This window comes from Polypterus senegalus, chromosome 4 (assembly GCF_016835505.1).
Source record: "Polypterus senegalus isolate Bchr_013 chromosome 4, ASM1683550v1, whole genome shotgun sequence".
Lineage (NCBI taxonomy): Eukaryota > Metazoa > Chordata > Cladistia > Polypteriformes > Polypteridae > Polypterus > Polypterus senegalus.
In genome coordinates, this window is record NC_053157.1 from 61,285,527 (window position 1) to 61,297,148 (window position 11,622).

The window sequence follows — 11,622 nt, forward strand, 5'->3', positions numbered from 1 at the left end:
TGTGAACAGTAATCTTGTTTCAAATCTCACAGCTTGGATTGCTGCTGTCACAATCGGTTTGAGTTTCATGGTTTGTTTCAATTACAACAGTATTTGTAGGACTTGTGTTAAAGAGACATTCGGCATCTGTCAAGTGTTGTAAGTATACAACCGGTTTCATCAATAACTTCACATCCAGCTTTTGAGAGTTTAAACATTCATAAACATCAAAGTGTCCACTACTGAAATCGTAACCTGTCAATCTAAGATGTTTATGAGGCATTGGCGGTTGTCAAAAGGTGTAAAATATTTGGCCATTTCGGTACACTTGAACGCAACAACCGAACAATTCAGCGGCAGCCATCAACTCACATGCAGATGCATAGGTGAAGGGCTTAAACATTTCGCTGTTATAGTGCTCCTGTGTAGTATAATTATATCCTGTACCGTCATCCGTGCACACCTTGAACCTGTCCCAGTCATTCAATACATGAGACACAATGTTCCTCCGGATATCAAGATTGAGCCTGATATGGCCGTGCAATATGTAACAAAGAGAATGGAAAAGGTAGGTGCCATCTCCGGGCATGGAAACCACTCGGTAAGTGACAGTTCATTGATCGATGGTGATCACCTCGATAGACATGTTAATGGGGGTACGGTTGGAATGATAAAGGAAATGGGTACCTGAACAATGTAAAGTAAGTCTAAAATACCTACACAATAACTATAATCGTAAAAAATGAACAATAAAACAGCGGAGAAGCTGTGGATTAAATAAAAAGGATGTAGTTATCAGCAGGGAGACGTGAATCCCATGACGAAGCAAGGAGGGGAATGTAAAGACCAGAGCGACGGACAGCCTTATATAGGCAGGCAGCCAACAACTTGGGAGGCGTTGGGATGGGGGACCCAACGCCGCCTCACACGGTGACCGAGCTGCAGGCTATGGACGTATATATGTACGTAAGTAGGATTCAGTTAGCGTTGGGAACCCGCGTACCAAATTTCTTGAAGATGGGCCCATAAGTAACAAAGACTGTTGAAAAGTTCAATATGGCGCCGACAGTGGCATCATACCACCAAAATAAGTACGTACATTGGTTTCGGTTAGTGCAGGGAAGCCGCCTACCAAATTTCGAGAAGATGGGGCCATAAATAAGAAAGTTCAACATGGTGGACGTTGTTGACCATTATGACCATTATGCGTAGAATTTCGAAATGAAACCTGCTTAACTTTTGTAAGTAAGCTGTAAGGAATGAGCCTGCCAAATTTCAGCCGTCTACCTATACGGGAAGTTGGAGAATTAGTGATGAGTCAGTGAGTCAGTCAGTGAGGGCTTTGCCTTTTATTAGTATAGACTAGCAAAATACCACCGCTTCAGGCGGAGAAGTAGTGTGTTAAAGAAGCAATGAAAAGAAAAGGAAACATTTTGAAAATAACGTAACCTGATTGTCAATGTAATTGTTTTGTCACTGTTGTGAGTGATGAGTGTTGTTGTCATATATATATATATATATATATATATATATATATATATTTACACACACACATAAACATATATATATATATACATATCTATACATATACACATATATACATACATATATATCTACATATATACACACACATATATACACACACATACATACATACACACAAATACATATATATATATATATACATACATACACACACACATATTTAAACATATATATACATATACATACATATCTACATATATACACACACAGCTATTTCGTATCAGTGCAATACGCTGTTTGTTAAAACGGTTGACTCCGCTCTTACGTGCAATAACAAATCAAATCATTCAGTTGGCCACAAGTTCGTTTATGTTTGGTGTGAGGTTCTGTGTTGTGGAGATTCTCAGGATGGATTGCAGGTGCTCATCAGTGAGGCGACTCCTGTGTGCTGTTTTGTTAGTCTTTATCACTGAGAAGAGCTTCTCGCATGTAGACGGACTTTTTTTGTTCTTCAAAGTCACCAAAGCGCCGTGCAAACTCAGTGTGCAATAACTCTAGCTTCGCAATAACTTGCAGCATCATAAGGTAGACTTGATTAACGCGGTAAGTGTTCGGCAAGGCAGCTGAAGCGCTGCATTATGGGATCTGTAGTTTATTGTGTTACCAGCGCTTCATATACCCGGGCCATTAATAACAATAATACAGTATATAAAATGATCTCGCCCGGATATAATTACACGGGCGGATGTGGCCCGCGCCCTTGAGTTTGACACATATGGACTAAATAGAACTTGAAAAGATATATTTTTCAAATGTGATCGCAATTCAGATAGAGTTGACGCGACTACAGCCTGCATGCCTCAATGAGTCATCCTCCCTCGCTCTTACTTTTTACCGTTCATCTAATGAATACACAGAGTATGGCTTTACCAAAACAATCATTGATGGCGAATAAAGTATCCATTATTCGAGTATGTAGATCGGGATATATATATACATATATATATACCCGCGTATCGCAGCGGAGAAGTGTGTTAAAAAAGCTAGAAAAAGAAAAGGGAACATTTCAAAAATAACGTAACATGACTGTCAATATACAGTATTTGTTTTGTGAGTGTTACTGAGTGTTGCTGTCATCAAGGATTTGATTATCATTATTTCTTTCAATCAGGTTCGTATTTGTAGGATGTGTTGTGTTCAAGTTACATTCCGTGTTTGTCAATCGTTGTAAAGATGACAGGTTTCATTCATCGATTCGTTTCTTACTGCATCAATAAACAGCTCGTCTTCTTCTTTATCTGAGCCATGACACACTGCATGCACGGGTTTTTTACACTGTCTTCCTTTAGCGGGACATTGACTTTTTCCAACGTGTGCTTTGTTTCCGCAGTAGCTGGATTTATGAATATGCTTGTAAGTATCAGACGCTTCATATTTTTTGCTGCCTTTTCAATTGTGTAATTCGGTTTTGTTCAGCTCTTTGGAACTGTTGCTTTTTATCTGTGCACTACGTCAGTTCACGTGAGCCACTCGGTGTACATGCATCGAAGGTTCCCAGCTGTGCTGGTGCCATCTCGTGCTATGTCCATGGCTGTATTTAATGTTACCTTAGTCCTGGCACTTAAAACTTTCTCTCGCAGTTTTGCTGAGTTTGTGTCAAACACCACCCTGACCATCTCATCTTCCTCTCCATAAGCACAGTCCTTCACCCGTGAATATTTACCCGTGGCAGTTTGCTATTGGATTGCCGCTGACGGACGGCCTTATATGGGCAGGCACTAAATTACAAACGCCAGCGGCAGCCTATCTATGAACTTAATTTAAAGTGTAGGTTTACATCGTGCTTTGTTTCCGAAGTAGCAGAACTCATGAATATGGTTGTATATGTCACTCGCTCGCTTCTTATTGTTTCGCTGCCTTCTCAATTATATAATGCATGTTTTCTTCAGCGCTTTTTTGAGGTCTTCCTGGTTTTCTATGTACTGCGTGATTACGTGGGAGGTGTGATGATGTCACACGAAACTCCGCCCCCACGGCGTTGAAGCTCATCTCCATTACAGTAAATGGAGAAAAACTGCTTCCAGTTATGACCATTACGCGTAGAATTTCGATATAAAACCTTCACAACTTTTGTAAGGAAGCTGTAAGGAATGAACCTGCCAAATTTCAGCCTTCCACCCACACGGGAAGTTGGAGAATTAGTGATGAGTCAGTGAGTGAGTGAGGGCTTTGCCTTTTATTAGTATAGATTAACTATTTTTGTGCTTAAAAATCTTTATAAAAATATATTTACATACGGTCTGGAATGGTTTAATTGTATTTACATACAATCCTATGGGGGAAATTACTTCGGGTAACGACCAAATTGGGTTGCGACCAGAGTTTTGGAACAAATTACGGTCGTGACCCAAGGTTCCACTGTATATATGTATACAGGTAAAATTCCGTTGCAACGAACTCCCAGGGACCTAAAAAATATTTTGTAGTAACGAGATTCTGTATTTGTTACTATAATGCTTTCTTTAACTTGAGCCCAGGCGTATGCAATCATTTCAATAGCTTCTTTCACATTAATTTTAATCTCCTCCTGCCTACAAGTTATGCTGATGAGAATTTTTCTCAGTATTTCCTTGCGATAATACACTTTCAGGGTGCAAATGATGCCCAAATCCAATGGCTGAAGCACTGCTGTGCAATTGGGTGGGTGAAATTCAACGCGAACAATATCTAAATGCGGAAGCATGTTGTGGGCAGCACAGTTATAAATCAGCAGCCAAATCATCCTTTTCTTCTTCATATTGTGAGGTTTCTAAACTCTTTTGAGACACAAACTCCGCACCCAATGGGAATGACATGCTGAAGTGCGTCTCGAAGCACGATCGCAGAGTCTGTGGAAGATTGTCTGTCTGTTACCGGGGCAAGGCAAAAAGACGCTCATAGCGCTGCAGTGAAGCAACACAGAAGCAAATCATAAAAGATCAGGGTCGCGCTATAAGTCCCTGTTTTGCACCCCAAAACATGAGGCTGAGTCTCAGTATTTTAGCAAAACCAGCTTTATTCAGCTTGAAACAGGAACGGCACACTTATTTATTGTAGCGTGATCTGCCACTCTGCTATACACAGACACAGCAGTCAGGCAGGGTCGTGGCCAGATCAGTGATCAAGTAATCCTGTTACTTGCATCTAACAATGTACCTTGCACCACCCATCGAGATCTTTTCTATTTACTTTGCTGGAGAGACGCAGCATAGCTAAGAGACGCAGCATAGCTTTGAGCCTGCTGCCCCGGCAACAGATAAAAAGTCTTCCATAGATGCGGATATCGGACTTTAGGTTGCTCTTGGCGTGCTGTGTAGTTGGGTGAGGTCCCAAGAGAGTTTACAAACCTCACACTTTCTTGAATGAATGTCACATTAGTAGAAATGTTTCTTGAAGGAACATCACTGAACAACAGCTTTTTCGACGTCTTCAGATGCAACGGTTCACATACGTTTGTAGCCCGAAATTTTTTTTCTTTTTTTGTTCTGAAAGCGTCGTTTTTTTCATGTCTGCTATTTCTATAGGAGGGCGACAATGAGTTAAATTCCAATGGATATTTTTCAAATGTTGATGAGCAATAAGCAAAAGCTATCATTGAAAACCGCAGGAAACAAAAAAGGCAAAAAAAAACCAGTAAAAGTTAAGTTCAAAGAAGGAAAAAAAAATGACAATGTTTCTGTTTGGGGATCGTTGTGCACAACTGGGCTGCGGCCACAGAACTAGCTGCTCTGTGGATGATTCATTTAGGCACTTCAAGGTCTTTTGGGCACTTCGTTGTAATGAAAGTATCTGCTGAATGTACTTCGTAGTAACGAGATTTCTATAGACTTGCGTCATATGGGGAAACTGTCGAGACCATAAACATACTTCATTGTAATGAAAATTTTGTTGTAACAGAATTTTACACCTCTCTCTCTCTATCAGTAAGAGAACTGTAAAGGAAGTGAACATAGAAAGAAGAAAAAGTAAAGATTACTTTTACTTTATATAAAGCTTTCTAAAAACTACTTTTCTAAAATAACTTCAAAGTCAAAATAAACAAATTACCTTACCTCAAGTTCTTTCATTTGTAGGTTTCCTTCTCTGCAGTCTGTTTCCAGTTTACTCTTCTGGGCATTTATCTGGGCACTTTCAATAACATGGTTCACTTTTTTGATGTTTAGATTTGCACATTCCTAAAAATAAAAGCAATTTTTTTTATAGCACAATATTTTTGTTGTTAGCAAAACATATAGTGATAAAAATTATTGGTTTCTAAATGGCTAAAATCATAAAACATTAATATGCAACAAAAGAACCCTCTAAGGTATTTTAACATTTTTTAGTCAGTAACAAAAACTGTTCCCAGTCCTGCCAAGCTTCGAGCAAACCAGTGACAGAATAAAGGAGTTCAGAAAATGGATAGATATTAAGGCATCAATTAAAGTACAGCAAAGAACTACAGATTTTAAGGATAGAGCTGCCAGGTAAGAGGAAAAGAGGAAGGTCTAAGAGGAGGTTTACGGATGTGATGAGAGAGGACGTTGTAACAGAACAAGACAAACAGGATAGAAAGATATGTAAAAAGATGGTCTGCTGTGGCAAACCCTAACAGGAGCAGCCGAAAGAAGAAGAAGAAGAAAGAAGTACAGATTTTGCTCTCTTAAAAAAACTAAACGTATTATTCATTAAAATGATACGTAGCAAAAGGCAATGTCTGAATTTCAGTACTGCACACAACAAGACAATGTTTTAATTAAAAAACCTCTATTACTTCTATTTTAGCATGCAAGAATGCACTTGGTCTCATATGCTAACTTGAATGCTGCCTGGCTTTGGTAGCTCAAATAATAATGATGTGCAATGTCAAAGATCCTTCAGATACAATTGAACTCCTTATTAGTAACCTGTATTCTTAACAGGCATTTCTCAACTAACGGACATTTCTCGGCACCTGTGATTGTGGGTTTCAATTCTTATTTACTGTAAGATGTACACAAGGCTGGAAATTTATATTATTTTGCAAATCTGTCAAACTGCAAATGTAAACATAGCGAATTGTATTGTTGTATCTCTACCTAATATGGTTATTTGATAATAAATGTGAATTACTGATGCTTTTTAATTTTTGGAGATAAACTGGATGCTTTAATTTCAAATTATACTGCATGGATAGTAAACAAAACAGACAAAGAAGTTCAGTACCGAGTGAAAAAAGGCTTTGTGATACATTAGACAACACTGGTTTGGTGTGTGTTGAGCAATAAATGTATTTCGGCACATAATTAGCCATTTTGATGTGAAATTAACTTTCAAGGTTGCAATAGAGATTACACTACACACCAAATGAAGCAAAAACTGCAAGCAAATCTGTAATAACAAATGCTTTAGAATAAAACTGATAAACAGTCTACACATATTTTTGCCCTTTAGCACTCTGTACTATGCACAACTTTAATGAAGTTGATGTTCACTTTAATAAGCAGAAAGATATTTTTAATATTGCACCAGAAATCAAATTAAGCCTAAGGTGAGGTTCATAGTCTTAACAATTTTTGATACAGAAGTAAATTCAGAAGATAGTTTTGAAAGTATTAAAGAAATCTATCATTTTAAGCCTTATAATGGTGCCCCTAAATATTTGATGTGTCATTCATAGTCGTTCTGATCTATTAGTGGTCATTGGTGGTATACTAAAAATTTACAGAAACCAAGACTATGCATCTCTTTATATGTGATTTTGTCAATAGCAACACTACAAGGTGTACTTTTAAGGTATACACAGTGAATAAGGTCAACAACAGACATTTTTAGGAATTGAATTCCATATCCAGTTTTAATTTATTAATTAAATTCTTATACATAATATTAAAACATCAGCCAAAGGTAATGAAAGCATCACTGCTCATCTACAGTACATTGTCTACACTGGCTTCCTGTAGAATAGCTTATTTTCTTCAAGTCTCTCATACTTATTTATATATTAACCTGATTACAAAGATTCTTTATTATTCTTGCATCAACTTGATAACTTTCTTGCTGTGTCAAAGAAATTTCAAGCAACTTTCAGCAAATTCTCTCTCTCTCTCATATATATACACACACACACACACACTAGCTGGAATACCCAGCGTTGCCTGGGAGGAAAATAAAGTTTTGTTTTTTTTAATTGTTTGACAAAAACATAATAAAAAAAAAAAACACAACTTTAATAATGAAAATAAATTAACAAAGAATAAACCTGGGTTCACTTCCCGGGTCCACCTTGCGTAGAGTTTGCATGTTCTCCCTGTGTCTGCGTGGGTTTTCTGCGATGGGCTGGCAACCTGCCCGAGGTTTGTTTAAAGTCTTGCGCCCTGTGTTGGCTGGGATTGGGTCCAGCAGACCACCGTGACCCTGTAGTTAGGATATAGCGGGTTGGATAATGGATGGATAAAGATTCACTAATGTGCTTGTCTTGCGGTGTTGTATGTATGTTATCATCCAGTTGACGCTCGCAACCGGCCAACTGTATTTAATTTGAAAAGCAACAGGGGCGCAGTGGTGCTCAAACAAAGAATGCTGGCATCACCTTCAGTTCGCCCTCATGTTTTTTTAATTGTTTGAGAAAAACAATTAAAAAAACACAACTTTAAAAATAAAAATAAATTAAGAAACAAAGACTCACAATTTACTTGTCTTGCGGTCTTGCATGTATGTTATCATCTAGTTGACGCTCGGAACCGGCCAAGTGTATGTAATTTGAAAAGCAACAGGGGCGCAGTGCTGCTCAAAAATAAAGAATGCTGGCTGTCACCTGGTATATACTAACTGTGTAAGCCTGTTCTGTTAAAAGCACGGGATCCTAGAAAGTATTTAATAGTATTTAAAATCATCATAATTACTCTACTCCTCTCTGCTAGAAGGATTCATGTTGCTGAAGTGCTTGCATTGTTTGTGGATTAGCAGCTAAGCGACTGTCTTTCTTAGGAGGTTTCCTTTTGCCGGTGTACTGGCCTCGCTTGCATATCCTCGGAGCTGGAGCCCTCACCCCAACTCTACGTCTCACTTCCAGGCCAGACAGACACACACACACTTCCACGCGTACAGCTCTATTTAATTTCAAAAGCAACAGGGGCGCAGTGGCGCTCAAACATAAAGAATGCTGGCAGTCTCCTCCAGTTCGCCCTCTGGTGGTCGTTTCAAGTGTCAACTGGATGATAACAAGCATACAAGACCGCAAGATAAACCCCCACCCTACCCAGAAGGGGGTACATATACACATAGTCATATAAATAGTTTAGGAACCCCTCTCAGCCTGCATAATAATTTACTTTCAACAAAAAAGATAACAGTGGTATGTCTTTCATTTCCTAGGAACATCTGAGTACTGGGCCGTTTTCCGAACAAAGATTTTTAGTGAAGCAGTATTTAGTTGTATGAAACTAAAATCAAATTGTTAAAAACTGGCTGTGCAAAAATTGGGGCACCTTTGTAATTTTGCTGATTTGAATGCATGTAATTGTTCAGTACTGATTACTTGCAACACCAAATTGGTTGGATTAGGTCGTTAAGCCTTGAACTTCATAGACAGGTGTGTCCAATCATGACAAAAGGTATTTAAGGTGGTCAGTTGCAAGTAGTGCTTCCCTTTGACTTTGATTGTTCAGTATCATGGTTTAGGGCAGTGTTTCCCAACCTCGGTCCTGGGGGTACACTGTGGCTGCAGGTTTTTGTTCCAACCAGCTTCTGTTTTTAATTGGACTCCTGGGCTAATTAAGTGAACTGTTATTTCCCAAGTTCTGTGTTTGGTAATAAAAAAATTAATTAATTAAAATGTACCAGGCAGTTATATGGGAATAATGTATTTGTTTATTTTTAACAATATTTTCATCTTGATTTTCATTTTACTTTTCTAGGTGTTCTAATTGTTTAATTAATCCATTATTTACTAATTAGTGGGTCTGATGCTAAAGTACTTGCAGCCTTTGATTATTCAGTGTTGTTTGCCAGCATGTCTTCTCTGCTCATTTTTAATTGGCTTTAATACTCATTTAGACAATCCAGATTCCTTGTGGAACAAAGTGCTTTGGACCGATTTGACAAAAATTTAGTTATTTGGTCATAACAAAAAGCGCTTTGCATGATGGAAGAACACCACATTCCAAGAAAAACACCTGCTACCTATTGTCAAATTTGGTGGAGGTTCCATCATGCTGTGGGGCTGTGTGACTAGTTTAGGGACTGAGGCCCTTGTTAAAGTCAAAGGTCAGATGAATTCAACCCAATATCAACAAATTCTCCAGGATAATGTTCAAGCATCAGTCACAAAGTTGAAGTCACGCAGGGGTTGGATATTCTAACAAGACAATGACTCAAAACACATTTCGAAATCTACAAAGGCATTCATGCTCAAGGAGAAGTACAATGTTCTGGAATGGCAGTCACTGTTTCCAGACTTCAGTATCATCGAAAATCTATGGAATGATTTGAAGCAGGCTGTCCATGCTCAGCAGCCATCAAATTTATCTGAACTGGAGATATTGTATATGGAAGAATGGTCATAAATACCTCCATCCAAAATCCAGACACTCATCAAAGGCTATAGGAGGCATCTAGAGGTTGTTATATTTGCAAAAGGAGGCTCAACTAAGTACAGTAATCCCTCCTTGATCGCGGGGGTTGCGTTCCAGAACTCCCCGCGATAGGTGAAAATCCGCGAAGTAGAGACCATATGTTTGTATGGTTATTTTTATATATTTTAAGCTCTTAGAAACTCTCCCACACTGTTTATAAATATTCTCCGCACAGTCATACAGTAAACTCTCATTTATAGCGGTTGATCCGCTCCAGCCAGATAAATGGATTTCCAAAAAGTAGGATTCTTTATTTATAAATCTAATATTTTCGCAGTTAGAGCATTGAAAACCTGTTTACGACCTTCTAAATACATATTTTAACATTATTGGAGCCCTCTAGACATGAAGTAACACCCTTTAGTCAAAAGTTTAAACTGTGCTCCATGACAAGACAGAGATGACAGTTCTTTCTCACAATTAAAAGAATGCAAACATATCTTCCTCTTCAAGGTGCGCCGTCAGGAGCAGAGAATGTCAGAGAGAGAGTAAAGTAAACGATCAAAAATCAATAGGGCTGGTGCGCTTTTAAGTAAGCAAGCACCGCGATAAAGTGGCACAATGAAGGGATCAATGTGAAGGTAGCCTTTCAGCATTTATTTACGGGCGCGCCCGTATCTTCTAAGCAAACAGCCACTGTGCAAACAGCCCGTCTGCTCACACCCCCTCCGTCAGAAGCAGATAATGGGGCCAATCATACGTCTCCCTGATGGTATTGCATGATGGATAAGTATCTGCCTGTATTTCTCACAGAGAGAAGCAAACAATGAAAAATCAATACAGGCTGTTAGAGCATTTAAGTGTGCAAAGCAGCGCACGGGAAGCATATCGTATATCATTGAAGAGTTTTATTTAATATGTAATACGTGCTCTGATTGGGTAGCTTCTAAGCCATCTGCCAATAGCGTCCCTTGTATGAAATCAACTGGGCAAACAAACTGAGGAAGCATGTACCATGAATTAAAAGACCCATTGTCCGCAGAAATCCGCGAACCAGTGAAAAATCCGTGATATATACTATTTAGATATGCTTACATTTAAAATCCGCGATGGAGTGAAGCCGCAAAAGTCGAAGCGCGATATAGCGAGGGATTACTGTATTGATGTAATGTCTCTGTTGGGGTGCCCAAATTTATGCACCTGTCTAATTTTGTTATGATGCATATTGCATATTTTCTGTTAATCCAATAAACTTAATGTCACTACTGAAATGCTACTGTTTCCATAAGGCATGTCATATATTAAAAGGAAGTTGCTACTTTGAAAGCTCAGCCAATGATAAACAAAAATCCAAAGAATTAAGAGGGGTTCCCAAACTTTTTCACTGTTTCAGCGGGAAACTTTTCTTTTTAAGGGGAATGGAGGATCTAGGAGGGAGGAGAAAGAAAGGAAGGAAAAGGCTGAAGGCAAGGAGGCGACTATCCACGCTCTAAGAATCATTCAGAATCTTACTTCACCCACGGACGTCTGCTATCTATGGGAGGCCACCCTGAAGAAATAGTCAAGTGACGAATCTCCGAGAAGA

At 38.7% G+C, this 11,622-nt stretch overlaps 1 protein-coding gene across 1 annotated transcript in view; it reads right to left on the reverse strand.

Moving 5' to 3' along the window:
• smc5 (structural maintenance of chromosomes 5) overlaps positions 1–11,622 on the reverse strand; it is a 128,179-nt gene that overhangs the window by 39,329 nt on the left and 77,228 nt on the right. Inside the window, exon 17 of the mRNA XM_039750738.1 lies at positions 5,556–5,678. Within this exon, the coding sequence (XP_039606672.1) occupies positions 5,556–5,678 (123 nt within the window). The remainder of the gene's footprint in view (positions 1–5,555; positions 5,679–11,622) is intronic.